Raw genomic sequence first — 25,100 nt, 5'->3', positions numbered from 1 at the left:
CCTAAGAAAACCTCCAATCCTGGTGCTCTCAAAGCCAATAAATTGGATTTGTCTCCTTACAGCAGCCCGTGGCCGTTAATTGCAAGTTTTCCTTGCAGGCTGCAAGCGGTGGAATCTCGCTCCAAAAGGCATTTCTGATCTTGGGTGCTCTGTAAATATTTATGTTCTTTCAGTGGAGGAATGCCTCGCAATCAGACAAACCACACAAAGGCAAATGAACTCATCAAAAGAAACCACAACTGAAATGTAAATATCAGAAGAAAGCCTCTCTTCTGAGAGAACTCCCAGCCCAGGTGGTGCTGTGGGTTTTCCTCAAGTGAGGATTATTTTTTTCTACTCTGCAGGTGCTTCCAGATGATGCACAGGATGGGAAACCTGGCCCAGTCCACCTTAAATCGGAGGATTTAATGGAATTTCAGTGTTTTGTCAGGCTCAAAGGCTGTAATTACTGACCAGGACATAATCACCACTCCCACTCCAACACTCCAACTTTCACCCGTGCCTTTGGTACATTTCAGACCTGCTCTGAGCCAAATATTTTGCCTCCTAATCACAGTTTACACCCTCTATTCCCAAACATCAGGTAGCAGCAGGAAGGGAGAGCCTGTGTTTTGTCAGTTAAAGGTTTCTTTATTTCAGCCTTGTTTTTTAGCACTATCAGCTAATCCCCAGCACCGAAACAACGTTGGAACTTTGTCAGGAGTTTGCTGCTGATATCCAGGAATATAATTGCATTTATTTATCTCCCACCTCCAAATTTTAATGGATTTTTTTTCCCCCTCACAGATAACAACAAGGACACAATGGGCCCTAGATAGGCTGTAAATGTAAAATCTCAGTTTTCTTCTTTCTTTTGAGCTCCTCTTGGGACAGATGCAAGCAGCAAGCAGGACCAGGAGTTTTACTGCCAGGATGCAGCTTGCTTGTAACAAATCCTGGACTTTTCCTCTGTCACTTTCTGCTGGGAGAGAGAAACTTTCCATTTTTAATTCCATTCTGGGCTTTTTTTTTGTTGCTTTTTTATTGGTTTTTCTGGAAAGTAAGGCAACTCAGTCAGGGAATGTTCAAATGGAAATTATTCTTGCAGAAAGTCTTGCAGATTTGCAGGAGGTTAAACCAAGGAAAATTGGGAGCCATTATCTTCCCAAAGGCAGAAAATGTGTTGCCTGAATTAATGGCTGATTTCAGGAATACACTCAGAACGCCATCCATCAGAAATGAGGTGCTGAATTACCAGCAATAGCCCCGTTCCTTATTAAACACTTTGGTTAATTAGTCTGGGAACGTTTCACAGGCTGGGGCTCTGTGAAGAGCTGCAGAAGGTCAGAGCAGAAGGCAGCAGGCGATGGATTAGTGAGCACCAGGACTCAGCAGCTCTGAAATCCCCCTGCCTGAGCTCCCAGCCCCGCTTTATCCACCTGGAACCGCACAAATAAAAGTGAATAATGGTTATTGTGGCCAGGAGACCACGACAATTGTTCTTTCTGAGGAGGTTGAAGCTGCCAGTCTGAGCTGAGAGCCACCTGCCCTGAATTTGTGTGAATTCACAGCAGAACCGTGTTCTGTGCAGGTAAATCTGTGCAGGATTTACCCTGCAGTGGGACAGGGAGCCCACACTGCAAACCACAAACCAGGGGGAGGAATAAATGCAGGATAAAGGGAATTCTAAATTTCTAAATGCAGAATAAAGGCAATTCTACTTCCACACCTGTGGGCTCTCCCAGGTGAAGCTCCCAGCAGAAGGACAGCACCTTTCCCAGCCTGCAGAGCTTTTGGTGGCGCTGGCAGTGCCACCTTTTGCTTCCATCTGTCCCCCTGATGGAGCACAGCCCCCTGCTCCTCCCTCCCTGAGCCTCTGCCATAAATTAATGGCATTAGAGCTCCCCTGATGTCCTGCATGAGCAGGGTGGTGCTGATCCCTTCCCCTGGCAGGGGCCCAGGCCAGGTAATCACCCTGTGAGCCCTGAGCGCTGTGGGGCTGCTGGCAGCTCTCAGTGCCAAACACAAACCCCACAGCCTGAAGGGTTTTCCCCTTTCCTTCTATAAAAACATCCATGATTTCTTTGGTTTTTCTGCCATCTTTGCTGAAGGATCAGCATTCCAGGGAGGGATGTGCTGGAGCCCCCATCTGGGGTTTGTTTACGTCCAGCTCTGCCCTGACAAGGGCACTTTGTGCTGCTGGGGATGCAGGGGGACAGCAGGGAAAATGATGCCTCTATTCATGGGCAAGCACCAATTTCCAACTGGCATTTTGTCCCAAAAAGGCCAGAAATACAAAATTGCTCCTCAGCTAAGAAAGTAGAAACCAGGTCTTGATGTACAAAGGATTGTTATGCAAAAAACCCCAACCCTGGGGCTGCATAATGGAAAAAATAGGGTGAGTTGTACTTTTACCTTAAATGGAGCAGATAGCAAACTAAAAATCCAGGGACAAATTCCATAATAATTTATTGCTGAAAATGACATTTTTTTCCTCATGAAGTCAGGAAAGAGTGAGGAAAAAACCCCAACAGTGCCAGGTAACAAAGTTGTCACCTGGCTGATCAGAAATGTGATTCTCCCCCAGTTCTAGAGGGGTGCCCCATGTCAGCCCAGCTCACCTCACCCTGTGTGTGCCTTAAATGAGCTGGAAACACAGCACAGAAACATGAAACAGAACCTTCTGCTATTGGATTTTCCTTTGCTTTGCTCCATTTGTGCTGTGATTTATATGGAGAGCACAATTTGGAGGATTGCATTGTGCCAGCAGTGAGACCACACTCCCTTTATGCCAAGATGAATTATTCTGCAGCTTTCCCATGCTGCTCAATCATAAACAGGGGCAATGGGCAGAAGATGAACCTGTGATTAACCAGGATTTTCTTTTTCAGGTAGATTTCCCAATTCTGAAATATTTTTTGATTATAACATAGAAAATATTTCTGGGAAAAAAACATTTCTCACATTTCCATCTTCAATGGTGTGAACAACTTCCCAGACATTGCACAGAGCTTCAAGGAGAGTGGGAGGAGGAAGAGCCCCAGAAGAAAAGGAGTTCATGGAGTTTAAAAATGTAATTTACGTGTTCAACAAGAGTCCTGCAGCAAGATGCACGTTCCACATGCATCTTAAAGCTCCTACAAATAAACAGCTCTGCTCCCTCTGCTGCATATCTTGATCTTGGGAGCAAAAATAGGAAATACCAGCCTGACACTAGGACTGGATCCTTTGCCTGCAGGGCCAGAAGGGTCTTTTGTGGTGGGATTATTTCAGAAGTGAGGCTTGGTCAGACACCCAAGATGGAAATTTGTAATATTGGAAGTGATTTGAAATATTGCAAGTGATTTGAAATGCTGAAAGTGATTTGAAATATTGCAAGTGATTTGAAATACTGAAAACATTTCCTCCAGTGCAGAGCTCTGTTAAGTGTTTGACTGTTTCCAAGATAAAAGCTGCTCCCAGAGTTAACCCCAGCGCAAAGGGCTGTGTTTAATGGCCTGGTGCTGTGGTGGCTCTGAGTCCCAGCCACGCTGGGAATGGAGTGCAGTGTGGATATTGATTAGCCCTGGAATTGTGACTCATTTCCCCCGAAACACTGCTGAGTGCTGGCGTGCCCGAGGGGCTGGTTTAGGCTTCAAAAACACAAAGGGAGTGTGGGCTGTGGAATGGCAGTGACTTCCATTCAGAAAAACATCTTTGCAGAATGGCTTGGCTCTGAGAAGGAAAATATTTACATCCCTTCTAATCTGGAACTGGAATAACAAGAAACAAAACTTGAAATGGCAAAAGAAAAAAAGTGGGGGGGCAAGATCCCACAGTTCCAGAGGCTTTGTGACATTAAATACACTTGAAAGGACAAATCACAGCTTAGGTGTTAATTACTCACATTGCTGCAATGGAGCTTTTGGAGAAGGGCTGGAAGGACAGGGGAAGGGATATTTTGTTTTTCTTGCATTTATTTCCACCCTGCTGGTTCAGGACTGGCCCTGTGCTCCATGGTTTGAGCTGAGGAGCAGGAGCTCTGGTTTCATCTCCCTCTGGCCACAGGTTTCCTACAGACACATCACTAAATCAAAGTGTGCTCAGCTAAGGTGACTTTGTTCTGCTTTTTTGGGCTGTGTCCTCTGCAGGGGCTGTGCTGGGAAAATAACATAGAAAATATTGTACACCAAGTTTGGGGCTACAGAACAATGAGGACTTGGGGAAACCAAGTTTTGTAAAAAGGGAAATATGAAATAATGGGGGAATGTGCTGAATTCCAGCATCTTTTCAGGGCTGCTGCTGAATTGCAGGGAATCTGCACAAGCTGAGCTGTGTTTGGGGGTGATGATGGTTTTGTCTCCAGATTTATCACAAGTTCCAGGCCCTGGGGACCCCCTGACTGCCCAAGGCAGTGTCTGTCCCCGTTGTCCCACCTGACTGGGATCAAAATGGCTCCAAAGAGGATCCTGAGCCTTAGCAAAGGTTTTTGTGCTGTTTTTCCCCTTCCATGACGAGCACAGCCCTTCTCCACGAGAGGCTGGAGCAGCTGTGCAGATGGCAGGCAGCTGCCAGAGAAATGCATCATCCTCCATCATCTGGCACCGCTCCTGCCAGCACAGAGCCGCTGCTTTGTCACCCAACAATTCCTCATCAGGGAGGGCACCTGGCTGAGGAGAGCTGAAGCCACACCAAAGATGCTCTCCTGATCCCATCTGGGGGGTTTCAGTGGCGTTCATGCCAACCTGGGCCCTCCTCACCCAGATGTGCAGATGAAAAGCACCACATCTTTTATTGTTGAGTGCTTTACATGAAGGACCTGTCTGTGGAGCAGCATCTTGTGTTTAAATCATTAAACATCACTTTGATTCAGACTGGAGCACAAGAGGACCAGCAATAAAAACTGATTCTAAAAACCAAGGATGGATCCATGAGACAGAGCTGTGAAAAACCTGGTCAGGACTGGGGACTGGGGCTGATGCTCACCAGTGAATTCAGGCCCCCAGATGATGATGGTAAACATTAAATTCCAACCCTGGTGCTTTACATGAAGGACCTGTCTGTGGAGCAGCATCTTGTGTTTAAATCATTAAACATCACTTTAATTCAGACTGGAGCAGAAGAGCAGCAGCAACAAAAACTCTAAAAACCAAGGATGGATCCATGAGACAGAGCTGTGAAAATCCTGGTCAGGACTGGGGACTGGGGCTGATGCTCACCAGTGAATTCAGGCCCCCAGACTGGTGATGGCAAAGATTAAATTCCAACCCTGGTGCCCAAAGGTTTCATGGCTGAATTTCAGCATCCACACGTGCCTGGGAAGCTGCCTCAAAACAACCTGGGTGTTGTAAATCCCATCCAGGCTTTGGTAACAAAGCAGAGGATGTATTCAGCTCCAGAAAAAAAATTATTTTTGCCTCAACAGCAAGAATTTTCCAGGATCTTTTTCTTTCTCACTGCATTTCAGCACCATCTTAAGACCATTATGCAAAAATAGAAACACTCCTTTACTCATATTTTTATCCTCTCCACAATATTTTTGGAGAAATGCGAAGCTGACATAACACAGAGTCAGAGAGTGAGATTCTGTTACAAGTTTTATTCTTCTGTGCCTGAAACCCAGTCACAACCAAAGAATGTTGGGGAAACATTCAGCTCTGCTCCGGGCTGATTTAAAAATGGAATTATTCCTTTTTTTCCCTTGGAATGACTGCCTACCTGCCTGCCTGGTGGGCAATCAGCATAATCCTGTTCAGTTGCCTCTCAGCAAGAGGAAAATTAAAGCACAGTTCTGCTCCAGTGGATTCGTCTTGTGCAGCTCTGACTGGCAAGGAGCTCCCTGTGGTAAGGAGAGAGAGGAGCAAGAAGTTGTAAATTACTCTTTTTTTTGTTGGTTTTTTGGACAGCTCTTTACTTTTGGGGGATGGGGAGCCTTTATTAAGTTTCCAAGTGAGTCCAGTGGTCATTGATGCTTTAGAGGCAGCTCTGGGGATGGATTGCTGAGCGTGGCTCTGGCAGCGCACCCCATGTGCAGCACATGTGCCTGAACATTCCTGCCAGGCATATTTATACTTCTTTTAAATCAAAGCAGGCTGGGGGATGGATTTTTTCAATTAAAACAATCCTTTATTGCTTGCTACCATGAGACACCCTCTTGTTTTAGGCTCTTCTGTGCTAATTTTGCACACCCTGGTTTTACACTTGCATTCATGCACATGATGTGATGGTGAGGTTTGGAATAAATATTATTATAAATAAAAGCAGCAACCGGAACAGCTGTTCTTTTAAAATAGCCAGGTATCAGTGATGCTGGTGTCTGTTATTTAGAGGCACTGGGTGATGGAGCTGCTTTAAATACCTTTAATATTTTAAATTAAAACAGAAACCAGTGACACCATGGGGAGAGTGGAAGAGAGCAGTCAATTAATCCTCATGTACTCTGTACACCCCTTTTAATTCCTGTGATTCTGCTCAGCTGGGAATCCTTTTCTCCTCTGAATTGAAGCACCAGAGTTGACTGGGTAGGTTAAAAATATTAAAATGAGACATTTAGTGCACACTGGCAATGTGGAATGGTTTTATTCATGAAAGCTTGCATGTTAAATGTAACACTTCATCCTCAAAGACGGAAGATTTCCTGAATTCCCACAAGTGCCAGGTGACTGCCAGGAATGCCATCAGCTGGGTGACATGTGAGCTGTGAGTCAGAGTGACAGAGCACGGCCAGGAAATGGAATATCCTTTCCCTGGGTATTTCCATGACTAACAGCTCACATCCAAATCCTGCCAGCTCTGGGCAGGAACCATCCCTGCCTGTGGGCAGCAGAACTCCGGGAGAAATCCAGGATAAAGCCAGGAGCTCCAGGTATGGACAGAAAGTCCATGAATTCCAAGTTTTGAGCGCTCAGATTCTGAATTTCTGGGCTGCAATTTCACCTCTCCAGTTCTCATGACTTCCCCCTCATTGCTTGGTTTGTGACATCACCAGAGCACAGGAATATCTTTGTGAGCCACCTTGTCTAAAAAGGAAAGGGAGATACTCTTACTTTTCTGCTATATTAAGAATTTTAAAAATAATCCGTGGCAAAGACAGGGATGTTTCAAGGGACTGTCTCAGCTTTTATTGCCTGGCTGTGAAGAATATTGATTTGAGGTCATTTTGCATAGCGTTGTTATCCATCACCATAAACATCTGCAGAGCACAGAACAATCCCCCTCTGGCCAGGAGGAATTCTGAGGTGCATTCCCTCATTCTGCCCCTTTTCCAGAGCCTCCAAATAAGGGAGAGCTCTGCTTTGTGGTTTAAAAATCTGGGTCTAATATTTGTGAAATGCCTGTATAGTTAAAATTCACTTTTATTATATTTGCATAGCAGAAGTGGAATTAATTTGACAGGTTCCACCGCTGCTGCTTTTAAATGTGGCAGAAAACTTCAAATTTCCTGCTCACTTTTATGCCAAGTACCCAGTGAAGTCAGGAACTGAGACTTGCACTTCAGTTATTGATTGATGGGATTTTTTCCCCTTTTTATTTTATATATTAAATGCACACGCATGGCCCATAAAGCTGTGTTAATGGCCAAAAAAAAAGGGAAATGTGTCAGGTAATGTACTTGGAGCACCTCATTCCATTTGGATATGCCTGGGACTCGTCTCCATTGGATTTTCATCATAAAAGCCATGATTTTGTTTTTAAATTACTTGGAGGCTTAAATTCAGGCGAGACACTTGGTGTCTTTGCTCTGTGAAGGATTTTGAAGAGAAAAGCTCGTATTTTAGGAATTCTGGTGAATTCTCCAGGTGAAATGGTGTCTCCAGATTCTCCTTTACTCTGCCCCATCCTTTAACAGGAGGAGCTTTGGGGTGATTTTTCCTCTGCTGATTTCCATGTGAGTTCTTCCCCTGAAAAAACTCCCACAGCAGGGACTAAAATATTGTTAAATAGGAATAAAGATCTGCTGCTGTCTCCAACACAAACAAGCGCTCCCCCACAGCACACAACAATTCATGGTGTTTGTTGTGTGCAATATTCTCTCCTCACAGATCCCTCTGTTCCAATTTTTGGGGATGTCAGCTTGCAGGCAAGAAGAGCTGCCTTAATTGATGTGATGTTCTCTCCAAGCTATTGTTTACCACAGAGGAATATTCCTGCTTTGCAAGGGTTGGACTCTGTTGTTGATTTTATGGAGAAGACGACTGGGATTTCATGGAAACCCCTCAGTTTATAAAGTTGTGTCAATAGCAGCCTGTGAACTTATTCTGGATGATCTAAAGGTTATTTTTACAAGGTGGCAGGGACACCTTCCACTGTCCCAGGGTGCTCCAGCCTGGCCTTGACATTCCCAGGGATGGGGCAGGAATTCCTCCCCAAAATTCCATTGACACATCCCCTCTGCAGGCCTGGAAACATCGCCCTTGTCCCGTCATCATCTGCCCATGCAAATAAAAATAAAGATGTTGTGAAACCCTGCTGTGTTCTCTTCTGGGGTTGCTCTTCTCAGGCCAAGCTCACAGAGATTTAATCGCAAAAAAATGGGTAATAATTGCTGCAAACTCAGTACCTTTCAGAATAAAAAATAAACCTAATGTGTAGAAATCAGCTCATTGTTTTCAGGATAGAGGGGTATTTCTTCCTGAGGTTTTTATCCCAAATACTCTGAGGACAAGGTTGACTTTCTGCTGCTGCAAAAATAAATATAGCATATATAAAGATATATATAAACATATATGACATATATAACACATATAGCATATATATTTATATACAGCATATATAAATATATATAACACATATAAACATATACACCATGTATAAATATATATACATATATAAACATATATATAACATATAAAAATATATATAACATATATAAATAGATATAGCATATAAAAATATACAATGTGTACAAACCTATATAGCCTATACATAATATGCACTGTTTTTCTAATATAGAATAATATAATAATATTTATTTGCATAAATATTAACTACCTACTTTCTGTAGTACATAATACATATCCTATACACATATTTACATACCTATTAAATACACCTTACGTACACATTAGAATAATTTATATTCTAATGCTATAATATCATTTGATAAGACTAATAATGATGCTATGATAATTAATGATAATGTGATAATGTAATGTAATATAATATAAAGTAATGTAATGTAATGCAATATAATGTAATGTAATATAATATAATATAATATAATATAATATAATATAATGTAATATAATATAATACAATGTAATATAACGTAATATAATATTTAATTACATTATTATATAATTATATAATATCTGCCTCCATATGTAATTATAATACTATTATGCTTTATTATTAATTATTAAATATACTATATTGTTAATTATAGGATCCAGTAATATTATATTATATTATATTATATTATATTATATTATATTATATTATATTATATTACATTACATTACATTACATTACATTACATTACATTACATTATATTACATTATATTACATTATATTACATTATATTACAATATATATTATATTATGTTATGTTATGTTATATTATATTATATTATATTATATTATATTATATTATATTATATTATATTATATTATATTATATTATATTATATTATATTATATTATATTATATTATATTATATTATATTATATTATATTAATTTGAAATAAATATATAATATAATAACAATTAGTAACGATGCTATGCTAATAAACAACAACATGATACCAATGAACAATAACTATTTCCCCATTCCTTTGCTCCGTTACTCCCCAGACAAAGCCCTTTCACCCCCCGCTCCCGGCGCGCAGCAGCGCGGCACTATTTCCCCTGGCGGATGGATCTCAGTGTCCCAGCGCGCAGGGATCGGGGCGCTGCGGTCCGTCAGTCAGCGCCGTCAGGCGGCGCCGGGACGCGGCGGGCGCAGCGCTGAGCGGAGCGGCCACGCCGGGCTCGGCTCCCGCGCCCTCCCCGCGCCCGCAGCCCCGGCCCGCCGCTCCCTCCCGCCGGTGCGATGCTGCTGCCGCTCGCCGTGCTGCCCTGCGCCTTCGTCCTGCTGCGGGCCGCAGGTACGGCGGGCCGGGGGCGCGCGGCGAACAATGGGCTGGGGCGGACCCCGCGCTGCGGGGGCTCGGCGGGGCCGCGGGGTGGCGGAGACAGCAGGAGCAGGAGCAGGAGGAGGAGGAGGAGGGTGCCGAGCCGGGCTGGGCTGCGCTGGGCTGGGCTCCCCCGGGGCCGGGCTCGCTGCGCGGGGGGCGCAGACAATGGGCGCGGAGGGGATGCTGCGTGCGGGGTCGCGGCGGGCTCGGGGATGCTCCCGCGGCCGCCGCCCTCCGCCGCCCGCCGGGGCACGGACGCGGCCAGGGGCGCAGCCAGGGATGCGATCGCCGTGGAGCGGCTGGAATAATGAAAGGAGAAGGAGGAGAGGGAGAAGGAAAAAAAAAAAAAATAGAGAAAAAGGAGGGGCGCGGGCGCTGCCGTTGTGGAGCGGCCCCGGGCGCGAGCCGTGGTGCGGTGGCCCCGCCGTGGCCGCTCGGCAGCCGCCGGTCACCGCCCGGGTCGCCCCCGCCCGGCTCCGGGAGCGGCAGGTGGGCTGGGAGCGGCGGGATGGAGCGGCCACACCTGCGCCGGCCCCGCCCCAGCCAGCATCCCTGCTCCGAGCTGCATCCCTGTGCCATCCATCCATCCCTGCTCCGAGCTGCATCCCTGTGTGCTCCATCCCTGCTCCGAGCTGCATCCCTGTGCCATCCATCCATCCATCCCTGCTCCGAGCTGCATCCCTGCTCCGAGCTGCAGCCCTGTGCTATCCATCCATCCATCCATCCATCCATCCATCCATCCATCCATCCATCCCTGCTCCGAGCCGCATCCCCGTGTGCTCCATCCCCGCTCCGAGCCGCATCTCTATGCTAGCCATCCATCTATCTATCCGTCCGTCCGTCCGTCCCTCCTCCCCGGCGCTGTCCGTGCCGGCGCTCCCCGGGGAGCGCTCCCGAGCCGCGCTGCGCTCCGCCGGTGTTTGTTCCGTGTCCCGTGCTGTCCCGTGCTCCCCAGCCCTTGTCCCCCGTCCCTGGGGAGCATCCCGGGCTGGCGGTGCCATCGCCCCCTCGCAGCTGTCCCCGTGCCTCCGGGATTTCCCCGGTGCCGTGTCCGTGTCCCCGCGCTCCCCCGAGCTGTCGGTGTGTCTGTCCTTGCCGCGTTCCGTCCCTGCCTCCTCCCCACGCTGAGGATTTTTATCTCCTTAAGCAATTACCGCCGCTGGGGCTCTGTCTGCGCTGGCGGTGACAGTGGCAGTCGCGGTGACACTGGTGACAGTGGCTGTCGCGGTGACAGTGCCACCAGCGTCCCCAGGGCTGCTGCCAGACCCGAGCCACCTGTTTACCACCAGCACCCACCCCGAGCCCTGCCCGGCTCTCTCCGTTTGGGCTCTGTTTAATTAAAATAAAACCCAGGAGCGTTTGTGAGGGGTCTGTGCGTGGCGGGGGGGTCGCGCTCCCGTTCCAGCCGCTCCTGCCCTGCCCAGCTCCGCATCCTGCCCGGCCACACCCTCGCATCCCACAGCCCCGACACAGCCCCGACACAGCCCCGACACAGCCCCGACACAGCCCCGGCACAGCCCCGACACAGCCCCGACACAGCCCCGGCACAGCCCCGACACAGCCCCGACACAGCCCCGACACAGCCCCGGCACAGCCCCGACACAGCCCCGACACAGCCCCGCCGCCTTTCGCAGCTGGGGGAGCCCACAATAAAGCGCCTCGCTTCGCGGTTGTTTTTTTTTTTTGGTTCTTTTTTATTTTTTTTTTTCCCTCAGGGGAAATAAATGGGAGTAAGCAAAAGAAAAATTATCTGCATATCAGCTGTTGCCCCACTCGAATACATGTTTATCCAATAATAATAATTATGAATATGGAGGCTGCCTAGGGAGCTGCACAGCTGGATCTGTTAAATCAGCACAAAATGGAGAACACAAAAACCAAATAAAATATTAAAAAGCTAGAACAAAGCAGCAGCAGTGTTTATGGTGAAAGCAGCACCAAGCACATCCAGCTCTGCTTTCCACCCTAAAGGATGCTCTGCTTGTGTTCCTTCTTTTTTTCCCCACTCTGTGATGGAGGAGAAGGAATTTTGCTTTGAAAGCTGTGGCAATGTCAGTGCAAGAGGGTGTTTTATTTATTTTTATTTATTTTATGATTGTGCTGCTAAAAAAAACCTTAAGCTTAAATGTAAGAGGAGTCAAGAGGGAGATATTCATCAGTGAGGAATCCCTGAGGAAACTGTTGTGTGAGCACAGTTGTGGGGTGGGCTCACAACCAAACCGTGTTTTTTATGGCTTTTAGGATAATTCCACATTTCGTGTGTACCCCCGTGGCCTCTGGTAGTGATGATTTATTTTATTTAGTCTGCTGTAAAATTAAAACATTCCCTGATAATGCAGAAGCTGATTTATAGACAGAGCAGATGGCTCCTCTCCTTTCATGTGCATCCTGAGAACTGTTATTTCCTAAAGAATAGAGAGGATTTTGAACCAACTTTATCCCCTTGACACATGAACTTGAAAATTCCCCAATTGACTCTTGGGCTGGGTTTGGTTTTTTTTTTGGGGGGGGAGTTTTTAGTGTGTGTGTTTTGTCAGAGGTTTTTTTAAGGACATTTCAAATGAGTAACTCCACAACCACCCGGTTTTGAAGTGTTAAACGTTGTGGCTGCTCTCCAGGCTGAAAGTGCCTTCACTTTTCCTGGCTGGCCTCCAGAAATGTATTTTAAGGATAACTGCTCTGCCTGGGTGCAGGCGCTGGGCACACAATGCCAGGGGGGTTTCTGATGGTTTTCCTGTTTGTTTGGGGTGGGGTGGGAGGGCGATGCCGTGGCTTTCCTGCACGGGCTGCCAGGGAAGCAGAACCAATTGCTGGCGGAGGAGGAGGAGGAGGAGGAGGAGGAGGGGGCGATCCTGCATCTGCTGCCATCAGTCTGCGAGGAGCAGAGGGACGGCTCGGGGAGGAGACAAAGCCCAGTTTATTTCCTCATTTCAAAGGCCACCCTGCGGTTTTCCTCGTTGTTTTACACACCTGGTGATAGAAAAAAGGCACATTTCTGGGTGTTTTGGGTGGGTTTCTGGCGTGGTTTTGGAAGCGTCGTTTTTGCAGTGTGTTCGACGTGAGATGGGCATGATGAACTTGCCCAAATGCCTCTGCAGGCAGCCTGGGAGGAGCTGTTTCCCCTGGAATTGTGTGGTGGCTTTAATGCAGGGAATTCTGAGAAAGCTTCAAGGACCTGATGCTCCCAGGGCAGTGTTTTCCAGGTGCTCTATGTATATATACATATATATGTAAAGAGAGGGTGTTGATTTCTTTGTTTATTTCCCAATTCTGTCCTTTCCCACGGATGTGAAACAAGCAAAGCCACTCACTTGTAAACCCTCCCTTTGAAAACGACAAGGAAACAGAATTGTGTTTTCCTTGCTGTTTATGAACGGGGAGAATGGGAATAACTGGGCTGAGGGTGTGTCTGGCAGGGAACTACGGCTCCCAGCAGCTCCTCTCTCCTGGATGGTTCCTTTGCGCATGTTTTTTGCAGGAATTAATGTGATTTAAAAAAAAAAAAAAAAGGAAAAAAAAAAAAGAGCCACCAGGCAAATAGACTTTGAGGCATCCAAATCACAGGAGCAAATGTGAAGGTCAGCTCTGGGCTGGCTGTGGCTCCTTTTGTTTAGGAAAACACATTAGCATGGAGCAAAGGGCTGGCTGTGCACGGCGATGGAAATGAGCAGGGCTTGGCAGCAGGGCCCTTCTGGGTTCCTGGTGGGGAAATGCAGCTGCTCATTAGCAACGATGCCTTTTGAAGTGACCCGGAGCCAAATGGCAGCTCCTGCTCCTGCCTGCCTCTGGGGCTGGCTCGGGCAGCCTCTGCAGGGAGGTTTGCACGGGGCTTTGGGTGTGCAGTGCGCGTGGAATGGAGGGAAACGGATCAAAATCAAGGATAAAATTGAGATGAAATAAATGTATGGCTTTAAATCCAGTGCTTTTCACTGTATTGATGGTAAAGCAGATAATCCCTCTCCATAGGGTTGGTGATGCAGATTCCAGACCTTCCCAGGCTCAGTGACACACACAGGATGGAGTCCCCATCCCTGGAAGTGCCCAGAAATGGCACTCGGGGCAGGGTTTGGTGCTGAACACGCTGCTGCTGCAGGCTTGGCAATGACACTTGATGATCCTAAAGGTCTATCCCAACCTTAACGATTCTCTGGTTGCACAAAAAGCAATTTCAGGAGGAATTTCCTCATGGGAAGGGTTAAACCTGGGCAGGGCTGCCCTGGGAGCTTTGGATTCCCCATCCCTGAGGTGTCCGAGGAATTTCTGGGCAGGGTGGGGACTGCTCACAGCTGGGACTCATGGCTTTGTGGGGCTTTTCCAGCCTCAGTGGCTCTGATTCCATGGCAAACCTTGTGCCACAACACCTTGGGCTGTTCCAGGACCTGATGCTCCCAGGGCAGTGTTTTCCAGGTGCTCTCTAACGGGGGTGTTGATTTCTTTGTTTATTCCCCAATTCTGTCCTTTCCCACGGATGTCAAACAAGCGATGCCACTCACTTGTAAATACTCACTTTGAAAATGACAAGGAAACAGAATTGTGTTTTCCTTGCTGTTTATGAACTGGGAGAATGGGAATTACTGGGTCCCCAGGGGAGGAATGGGAATAATTGGGCCCCCAGGGGAGGATTCCCCCACCAAGGGAGTTGCTGACATCTTTTAAAATACCCAAAGCCACCTGAAAACTTCCCCAGAGCATTTTTTGGACCCTGTTACAGCTTTGCCTTCTGAGGTTGCTTTTGACCCAACAATTTGTGTACTGGAGGTGCTTCAGCTCAATTCTGCCTGGGACAAATGTGGGGCATCAGCAGCCTCAGCCCAGCTGCCGGAAAAGCTGATTTTGGGGGAACAGCACACAATGGGAGGTTTATCCTGCACAGCAAGTGCAAATTGCTTTAAGATTCCTCTGAAGAAGCAGCAGCAGCAGCTGTGGGGTAGAGTCACAGAGAGCTGTGCTAAGAGCAGGGGGAGTTATCTCAATTCTCCTACGTGAATAATAATTGGGATGGAGAGCTGGTGCTTGCAGCAGAAATCACAGAGCGAGAACAGGATAAAAATTGTGCTTGTGCCTGAATGTCTGCACTTGGCTCTGCAGAAACAGAGCTGGGGGTGGAAATGGGGGGGATTTCAGGAATCTGTGTTTGCCCTGTAATGGCTCAGGGTGGGTTCAGTGCTCCTGCCCTGCCCAGGCATGGAGGCACCAAAGGTCCAGGGGAATTCAGGATTAAATCCAGCTCCGAGAGGGGACAGAGCCCCTGATCCCACAGCCTTTCCTGTTGTTCTGGCCCAGGCAGGGCCGTGTCCCACCCCTGATGCAGGGAAATCCATTTGGGGCTGCAGGCAGTGATGGGATCTGTGTCAGGGCTGATCCATCCTCTGTTTCCATCCAGATCTTGTGACAGGACAGATGCAGGGGGAGTTGGGAAAATGGGAATTGGCTGCTTCTGTACAACCTGGGAAGAATAACGTGGAAAAATATTTGGGAAATCCATTGAAATGGTCAATTTCTTAAAATGGGAAGCAGAAATGATTTATTTTGAGTTAAAACAAATGTCCATCACTTCACCAGGGCATCACTGGACAGGACAAAACCCATTTAAAGAAACTCTTGACTGCTTGAATTGTTGCAGAATTGTCAATCTCATCATGCCTTGCACAGAAATATTTATGTTTCCTTTCTAGCTGAGTTTTTCAGACTGGTACAGCCATTGGGTAAATCAGGGTTGGTACTTTGCACAGTTTGTTGTTAAAATCAGGCAAGTTGGGTTAATTCTCTGAAAATCCACCTGCTGGGTCCAATTGTGGAGCACAACCAGTGGATTTACTGCAGAGGGCCTGGAGGAGCATCTTGGTGTGAGAAGAGGCTGAGAGAAGGCTCCAGGGGATGTGGATGTGCATAAATCCCTGCTGGGGAGGAGTGAAGACAGCCAGGATCTCCCAGCAACAGAACAAACTGGAATACAGCACAGCAGATCTTCTCTGCACATGTGAAAACACACCAAAATCCCTTTTTAAAAAAATTATTTATTTATTTTTCATTTTTTTTTTTTATTTTTTTTTGGATGAATCCTGGACCAGTTTGAGTGGAGAGATTGTGGATTCTCCATCCATGGACTTTCAGAGCCTGGTGACCTCCTGCCTTCCCCTCCTGCACTGGATAACCTCAAGATGTCCCTCCCAATTATTCTGTGATTCTCCCACCTCTACTCTTCTAAAAACAGTTCTAATAGAAGCTTATTTGAATATTTAATTCACTTTTCCTTCTTTGTTTATGTTCATGACATTTCTCAGCCTTGAATCTTTAGGAGGAACAAGAATGTTAATTGTTTGTTGCTGGTTTGTGGTTAATTGTAATTTACCACATTGATTAACTTGGAATGTGACTGCAAAGACATGAATGGGAGTGTGTAAATCTGTGTACAGAAATGGGGAATTGTGTGAAATGAAGGGTTAGAGGAAGAAATGAGCCAGGTAACACCCAGGCCACGTTTTGGGCAGAGTTTGGCCAGAATCAGTGAAATCCAAGGTCCTTTCCAGAGGAGAGCCCTGGCTGAGCTGTGGAATTGAGCAGGTGATAAATGATAAAATAAAGTGATGAAGATTTTAGACAATGAAATAGAAAATCGTTGCCTCCATATTTGAATGGGCTTTCCCAGATGTTTAAAGTCTCTTGTCCCAAAAGCAACTGTATAAAAAATCCTTTAAATGTTACTACAACTGCAATATATTCCTGCAGAATTTAGTTAATTGTCCCTGAAATCAAACTGTAGGATTGTAATTGTCCTTGTTTTATGGAGAAAAACCCCTAAAAATTTATTTACAAAGTGCAGTTCTTTTTACAGTGAAGACTGATGTGCATTAAGCATTCAAAAACTGAAATCCCATTTTTTTTCCAGCACCTTCTTATGTGGGATATTCAGGGCTGGGTTTGAATAAAACCAAAGGAGGAGCTGCCAGATTGGTGGTGTTGGCACAATATTGGTAAACTGGGCTCTAATGCATGGAATTATTGCACAATTTTAAATTGGAACAACCAGTTTGGAGGTGTTGGCACAAAATTGGCAAACTGGGCTCTGATCTGTGGCATTATTGCACAATTTAAAGTAAGAACAACCAGATTGGAAGCGTTGGCACAATATTGGCAAAGTGGGCTCTGATCTGTGGCATTATTGCATATTTTAAAATAGGAACAACCAGTTTGATGGTGTTGGCACAAAACTGGCAAACTGGGCTCTGATCTGTGGCATTATTTCATAATTTAAAATAGGAGCAGCCAGATTGGTGGTAGTGGTACAATATTGGCAAATTGGGCTGTAATGCATGGAATTATTGCACAATTTTAAATAGGAACAGCCAGTTTGTTGGTGTTGGCACAAAACTGGCAAACTGGGCTCTGATCTGTGGCATTATTTCATAATTTAAAATAGGAGCAGCCAGATTGGTGGTGTTGGCACAATATTGGCAAACTGGGCTCTCTAATCTGTGGCATTATTGCCCAATTTAAAATCGGAACAACCAGTTTGAGGGTGTTGGCACAAACTGGGCTCTGATCTGTGGCATTATTTCATAATCTAAAATAGGAGCAGCCAGATTGGAGGTGTTGGCACAATATTGGCAAAGTGGGCTCTCTAATCTGTGGCATTAATTTGAAATAAACGCAGCAGGGATTGAGGGCAGCTCGGGCTGGGGATGCTCGTGGTGGTTCCTCAGAGCCCAGGCTGCCCTTGCATGTTAATCAGCCTCTCAAAGGAGCTCTGATGTGCATTGTGCAGGCTCTGGGATTGTGGTGCTCAAAAGGGTTTTTATTCCATTCAAGTGGAGGGGCAGTGGTGGGGAAGGACAGCCCCGAGTGCCCCGGAGCTGTGCCCTGCCAAATGGGCACAAAATATTCAAATACTCACCCCCCAGCTCTGCCGGGCTCCTCGGGCAGCTGGGGGGTAAAATCAAATATTGGACAGCTGGGATTTCAACAGGCCAAGCTCGAGGTCTTGATTGTGTTGGGAAACTTGGAGGGGGTAAAAGTTTGGGGAAATGAGAGATTTGTGAGTTTGGGAATAACGGGGTTTCTTCCAGGTAAAGGTGGGGAAGTTTCAGTTGTGTGAGTTTGGAATAACAGGATTTCTCCCAGGAAAAGGCTGAGGCAAATGAGTGTGGGAATAACAGGATTTCTCCCAGGTAAATGTTATGGAAATCTCAGATTGTGTGGGTTTGGGAATGGCAGGATTTCTTCCAGGTAAAGGCTGGGGAAATGGCAGATTTGTGAGCTTTGGAATAACAGGATTTCTCCCAGGTAAATGTTATGGAAATCTCAGATTGTGTGAATTTGGGAATAACATGAATTCTCCCAGGTAAAGATTATGGAAATCTCAGATTGTATGAGTTTGGGAATAACAGGATTTCTCCCAGGTAAATGTTATGGAAATCTCAGATTGTGTGGGTTTGGGAATAGCAGGATTTCTTCCAGGAAAAGGTTATGGAAATCTCAGATTGTGTGGGTTTGGGAATAGCAGGATTTCTTCCAGGAAAAGGTTATGGAAATCTCAGATTATATGAAATTGAGAATAACAGGATTTCCCACATTAAGAGTGGGGAAATTCAGATTGTGTGAGTTTGGAAGTAACATGAATTCTCCCAGGAAAAGGGTGGGGAAATTGAGTTTGGGAATGACAGGATTTGTCCCAGGTAAAGGTTATGGAAATCTCAGATTGTGTGGGTTTGGGAATAACAGGATTTCCCACATTAAGAGTGGGGAAATTCAGATTGTGTGAGTTTGGGAATAACATGAATTCTCCCAGGTAAAGATTATGGAAATCTCAGATTGTGTGAGTTTGGGAATAACAGGATTTCTCCCAGGTAAAGGGTGGGGAAATGACAGATTTGTGAGTTTGGGAATAACAGGATTTCTCCCAGGTAAATGTTATGGAAATCTCAGATTGTGTGAATTTGAGAATAACAGGATTTCCCACATTAAGAGTGGGGAAATTCAGATTGTGTGAGTTTGGGAATAACATGAATTCTCCCAGGAAAAGGGTGGGGAAATTGAGTTTGGGAATGACAGGATTTGTCCCAGGTAAAGGTTATGGAAATCTCAGATTGTATGGGTTTGGAATAACAGGATTTTCCACGTTAAGAGTGGGGAAATTCAGATTGTGTGAATTTGGGAATAACAGGATTTCTCCCAGTAAAAGAGTGGGGAAATGACAGATTTGTGAGGTTGGGAGTAACGGGATTTCTCACAGGTGAAGTTTGGGGCAATTGAATTTGGGAATAACAGGATTTCTTCCAGGTAAAGGTTGGGAAATTCAGATTGTGTGAGTTTGGGAATAACAGGGACTAACACAGCATTCCTCTGGTGATGTGGTTTTATGTAACTTCAGCTGCTCTCTGGGGCAGTGTGAGGTGAGGTGTTATTGAGCTGTGTCTGTGTGAAAAAATCCAGAAAAGGGGAGATTTTGGCTCCTTTTCTTTGTACAAATCTCAAAAACCTTGCAGATATTGAAGTCCTTGTTTCATAGATGTTGAAACACGGACCTCAGTGAGCAGTAGAGATGTTTCAGTGGGTGATGTTGGTACTCTGAAGGAGAAAATGGGCAGATAAAATATATATATCCAAATCTGGATGGATGCAGATGTACATACAGATGTTCTAGTACAGGAATTTTGTACAATGACTCGAGAACTGGGCTGCAGACTGTGCTTGTGAATTGCCACCATCTCATGTTGTGAAGAGAGGTGAGAACTGATGCTGGTTGTGCTGAAGAAAACCTTTTGTTGGGAGGAAAAATCTGCATTTCAGACAAGCAGTGAGCCTGTCACTGTGCTCCCCAAATCCAACGCTGTCATCCTGGCTTTGTGCTTAATCAATATTATTGAGCTGTTTGCTGAGTCCTTGGTGTCTCTTTGCTGCTGCTTTTCCTCCTTTTAGCAACTCTTGGGCACATTTCTTACACCTGATTATTGTGTTCTGTGAGAACTCTGGCAGGGTTCCCTCACACAAACTCACACAATCTGAGATTTCCATAATCTTTACCTGGGAGAATTCATGTTATTCCCAAAGTCACACCATCTGAATTTCCCCACTCTTAATGTGGGAAATCCTGTTATTCTCAATTTCATATAATCTGAGATTTCCATAACCTTTTCCTGGAAGAATTCATGTTATTCCCAAACTCACAAATCTGTCATTTCCCCACCCTTTACCTGGGAGAAATCCTGTTATTCCCAAACCCACACAATCTGAGATTTCCATAATCTTTACCTGGGAGAATTCATGTTATTCCCAAACTCACACAATCTGAATTTCCCCACTCTTAATGTGGGAAATCCTGTTATTCCCAAACCCACACAATCTGAGATTTCCGTAACATTTACCTGGGAGAAATCCTGTTATTCCCACACTCATTTGCCTCAGCCTTTTCCTGGGAGAAATCCTGTTATTCCAAACTCACACAACTGAAACTTCCCCACCTTTACCTGGAAGAAACCCCGTTATTCCCAAACTCACAAATCTCTCATTTCCCCAATAGTGTGAATTTCTGCAGTGAACTTATGGAAAGCAGCAATTCCAAACAGGTACCCAGGGAGCTGAGAAAGCCTGGGGGATGATGTTCAGCCTGGGCTGAGGTTGGATTTAAGGTTTTTGTGGAAATGAATCGCTGGAGTGGAGCTTTTGGTGTGGTGGTTGTTGTTTTCTGTGCACAAAATGGTATTTTCTGGGTATTTCTGTAGGGAGCACGAGGGATTTTGGTGTAATTTGGTAACATGGAGAGCATTTTTCTGTTCAGTGTTCATTTTTGCTGTATTTGAGTGGGAGTTGTTGGGTTTTTGTGTGGATGTTTTGGGGTAGGAATGGGTGGATTTTCTGTCTGTGTCACTGCAGTGAGAAGGAAACCCCCAGACCATCCCTGCCAGCCAATGTTGTTGTTCTCTCTGCACAAAATTGTATTTTCTGGGTATTTTTGTAGGGAACACGAGGGATTTTTGTGTAATTTGGTGATGCTTTAAGGCAGCAAGATGGGGAGAGCATTTTTGTTCATTTTTGCTGTGTTTGAGTGAGGATTGTTGGGTTTTTGTGTGGATGTTTTGGGGTAGCAATGGGTGGATTTTCTGTCTGTGTCACTGCAGTGAGAAGGAAACCCCCAGACCACCCCTGCCAGCCAATTCCCATTTATTTCCCTGATAATCCCATTTTCACTTGCAGTGTTTGGAGGTGAAGTGCAGCAGGAAATATTGAGTACAGCCAGCGCTGGCATTTCCCTTTAGTGAGAGCTGCATAAATGTGGTTTTTATATCATTCAGATTAATGGCGTGCAGGCGGTGGCACACCCACCTGGGTGTGCTCTGAAATCCCCAAAATAACCAAAATAAAACTTCTTTCAAATTTGTTAACGTGCATCGCAGATCCCATGCAGTCCAGGGATCAAAGTGCTCCATCATTATTGGCTAATTATAACATGGGAGGATTTAATTCTGCATTTTTCACTGTGTTAGCAGCGATAGGAGGACACTTTTGGCATTTTAGCAAAAAACAACCAACAGCTGCTTGGCCAAGGAACTTTTATAATTCTTGAGAGCTGCAGGAGAGAAAAGAGCAGGGCTGGGAGTGCTGCAGTTGTGTTGGCACAGATAATCCCCCAGTGCAGCAGACACAGGAATTACTGCCCACAACCAAATCCTGCTGCACTTTAATCTCCCCATGATCTCTGCGAAGGCTCGCAGCATTTATTCCATTTATTCCTTTTATTCCCTGCTCCCTCCTGGCTGGGGTTTGTTGGGAATGAAGGAGAGAAGCTGGAACACATAAAGAGAATAAAATTTAATTTTTTTAAAATTTTTTTTTTTCTGTGAGAAGAGCTGCAGATCAGAGATTTAATTTATATTGATTCACTCCTGGCTTTGCCATTGGGTTTTACTTGGAATGGGCTTTGGCTATTTTGCTCTCTGATTTTTCTCCGTTTCGCTGTAAAATGAATATTTCATGAAATACAAGCAAACTTGGAGTAGTTTGTGCTTCATGGACAAAAATAACGTAGTGCTGCAGTGATTGTTTGTAATTTTAATTTCCCACTGCAGGCTGGCATGGCTGTTAGCTCCAGAGCAAGAAATACTGTGAAATATTTCTGTTTAGAGTAACACTTATTTAGTATAAACACTAGTAAATAAAAATTTATTTAGTTATAAATACTTTATATAGAATAAAAGTTATTTTTCTCTAGCAATGGGTGTTTGTGCTGGAAGGATGCTTTTATTCCTGGTAAAAAAGGTGAAGATTTTGTGGTGTGCAGTTTGGTTTTGCACAGTATCAGGCACCAGAAGGTAAATCTGCTTTTATGCAGTCCCAGGGAAGAATTGAGGAATTTTTCTCACCTGCTCACAGGTTCTGATGGATCCCTATGAAAATTCCAAGTGCCTACTTGAGTAAAAATCAATGTAAATCTCCTCAACGACCATTTCTTTTTAAATAAATGACTTGTGCTGATCCTTCTTACACCTGGTGAAAAACCAGGCTTTTCATTGAAAGAGAAAATGTGATTTTTTTCCTCACCCAGGCCCTGCCTGGCTGCTCACACTGCAATTAATGTGACCTGCTCTCATTAATGCCGTGTTAGTGGGGAGGGAAAATACAAAAATTGATGTAAACTCTGCTTTTTTCCTTGCTGGGTGCTCCCAGCTCTGGGAGGGTTTGAACCAATCTGTCAGCATTTTGTGTGTCCCTCACTTGGTGTAAGAACAAAAATCTCAACACCATCAGCAAAGCACTGAGCAAACCCAGCCCTGAGGGATTTTTCACTCAGTCTCTTTTCCAGGAGAAAGCTGCACTTCAAACCCTTTGATTTTTTTAAAAATCTCTTTTAAAACACTCTTTTTTAAACCCACACAGTTTCTGGAGCAGCTTGTCCCATTATTTTCTTGAATATTCAAAGTGAAAAGGTGCCCTTGGAGCAGTCCCTGGAGTGTGTTTGCTGTGGGTTTTTTGTGTTCTGGGCAAACACATTTCAGGAATTTCTGCTTTTATCAATGGCAGTGCTTGGTGTTTGCTGATAAAACAACAGTAGAAAGAAATGGTTTATGCCCGAGCTTGTGGGATTGCATTATTTAAAGTGAAAATAATACCTTAAAGCTTTTTTTGCTTTTTACTAGACGTGCTGCAGTTTCTGATAACCTGTCTGTTTTAGTTACATTTTACCTGTTAATCCCCCCAAAAAAGCAGAATGTACTAGAATATGCAGATGAAATCCCAAGTCTTGAAATCCTGATTATTTTGGTTAAAAGAAGCCATTTTTATATGAAGAATTCTTGCTTCATGAGACTGGATCTGGATTTAAATGAAAGCACAAAGCCATTGTGGAATCCATTTTGACATTTTTGTGGTTTACCCTGAATTCCAGGACCACTTTTGTTGTATTCATCTGTGAATTCCAGGACCATTTTTGTTGATTTTAGCCCTGAATTTCAGGACCATTTTTCTTGTGTTCAGCCCTGAATTCCAGGACCATTTTTATTGTATTCATCTGTGAATTCCAGGACCATTTTTCCTGTGTATTCAGCCCTTGGAATTTCAGGACCATTTTTGTGTGTGATTAGCATCTGCAAATTCCAGGACCATTTTTGTTGATTTTAGCCCTGAATTCCAGGACCATTTTTTTGTGTTCAGCCCTGAATTTCAGGACCATTTTTATTGATTTTAGCCCTGAATTCCAGGACCATTTTTCCTGTGTTCAGCCCTGAATTTCAGGACCATTTTTGTTGTGTTCAGCCCTGAATTTCAGGACCATTTTTCTTGTATTCATGTGTGAATTTCAGGACCGTTTTTGTGGTGTTCATCCCTGAATTTCAGGACCATTTTTGTTGATTTTAGCCCTGAATTTCAGGACCATTTTTCCTGTGTTCAGCCCTGAATTTCAGGCCCTGGTTTGTAGCTGCAGGCACTCTGGCAGGTCTGGAGGATGATCAGTGCCCTGTCCCAAAGCTTCTGTGCATTCCCAGGAGCTGCTTTTTATCAGCCTAAATTGGTCCATCCAAATCAGCCTGGAAATAAAAATAGAAATCCCCCACTCCTGCTTTGGGCCCTGCATTATTGATGGGTTCCTGCAGCCTCCTCTGTGTCCAGGAGATTTATGGAGTGTGATTTATTATTTAGTGGCACATGCAGGAGCACCTCCAAGCATTAAAGAAACAAAAGATAAAGGTATTTTCTTATCAGGTGAAGGGTTCTCTTATCTCATTTTCCTTGGAGATTGCAGCAGCGGTGGGAGCAGAGGAATTCAGCTGGAGTGGCGAGTGAAAGCAATGCTGCTGATTCCCTTGGAATTTAGCACTTTAAATGGATTAGAACTAAAAATATCCCTGCCTGGCATTGCGTCAGAGCCTTCCAGAGTATCTGCATTTCCATGTTTGATGGCAATTTCAGAAGATTCCCACGTGGGAGCTAAGTGGGAGCCAGGGTTGGGGATTATTGTGAAATTCCTGGGGGTTGCTAAAGTGGGAGCAGCGTTTGGGAAGGAAAAGGTGATTTTTGTTATGGACAAAAAAGGTGATTTTTGTTGCAGACAGGTGTGTGATTCTCTCCTTGGACATTGGGACAGGAATGGGTTTGTAACTTGGGGGTGGGATCTGGTTCACCACATCCTGTTGGTGAATTCTGTTGCCAGTGAATTCACTCATTGCTCACGGTTTGGGGTTTTTGTTAATGATGGTGTGTGAACATTGCATTAGGGCTTGAAATCCCAAACCCCAGCAATGGTTTTGTACCAGTGGAAAGGGAAATAATCACATTTGTGCTTACCTAAAACCTGGAGGTTTAGGGAAGGGATTTTGATGGAGCTTCTGCTCCTGTTCTGTTTGGAAAAATATGACTTTCCTAAAGCAGTGAAATGATCTTGTGAAGGGGCTGGACCAGAGAAACACAGAATCCCACAGTGCTAATTGGGATGCTCTTAATGAAATGTGGTGGTGCCACCGTGTCAAACATCCTCATGCATTATTAATTCTAAACTGCTGGAAAATCCCTATAAATCAGTGCAGGATTTCTT

General features: G+C 44.9%; 1 protein-coding gene across 11 annotated transcripts in view; it reads left to right on the top strand.

Moving 5' to 3' along the window:
• Positions 1-9,883: 9,883 nt before the first annotated feature.
• NCAM1 (neural cell adhesion molecule 1) overlaps positions 9,884-25,100 on the top strand; it is a 91,732-nt gene continuing 76,515 nt past the window's right edge. For all 11 annotated transcript variants that reach the window (XR_010442745.1, XM_064732205.1, XM_064732204.1 and 8 more), the window contains exon 1: positions 9,884-10,045. Coding sequence is in view for 10 of the 11 variants with exons in the window: in XM_064732205.1 (XP_064588275.1) it covers positions 9,991-10,045 (55 nt within the window). In the remaining variant the exon portion in view is untranslated. The remainder of the gene's footprint in view (positions 10,046-25,100) is intronic.

This window comes from Zonotrichia leucophrys, chromosome 24 (assembly GCF_028769735.1).
Source record: "Zonotrichia leucophrys gambelii isolate GWCS_2022_RI chromosome 24, RI_Zleu_2.0, whole genome shotgun sequence".
NCBI classification, from domain to species: domain Eukaryota; kingdom Metazoa; phylum Chordata; class Aves; order Passeriformes; family Passerellidae; genus Zonotrichia; species Zonotrichia leucophrys.
This window is presented reverse-complemented; position numbering and strand designations above follow the sequence as displayed.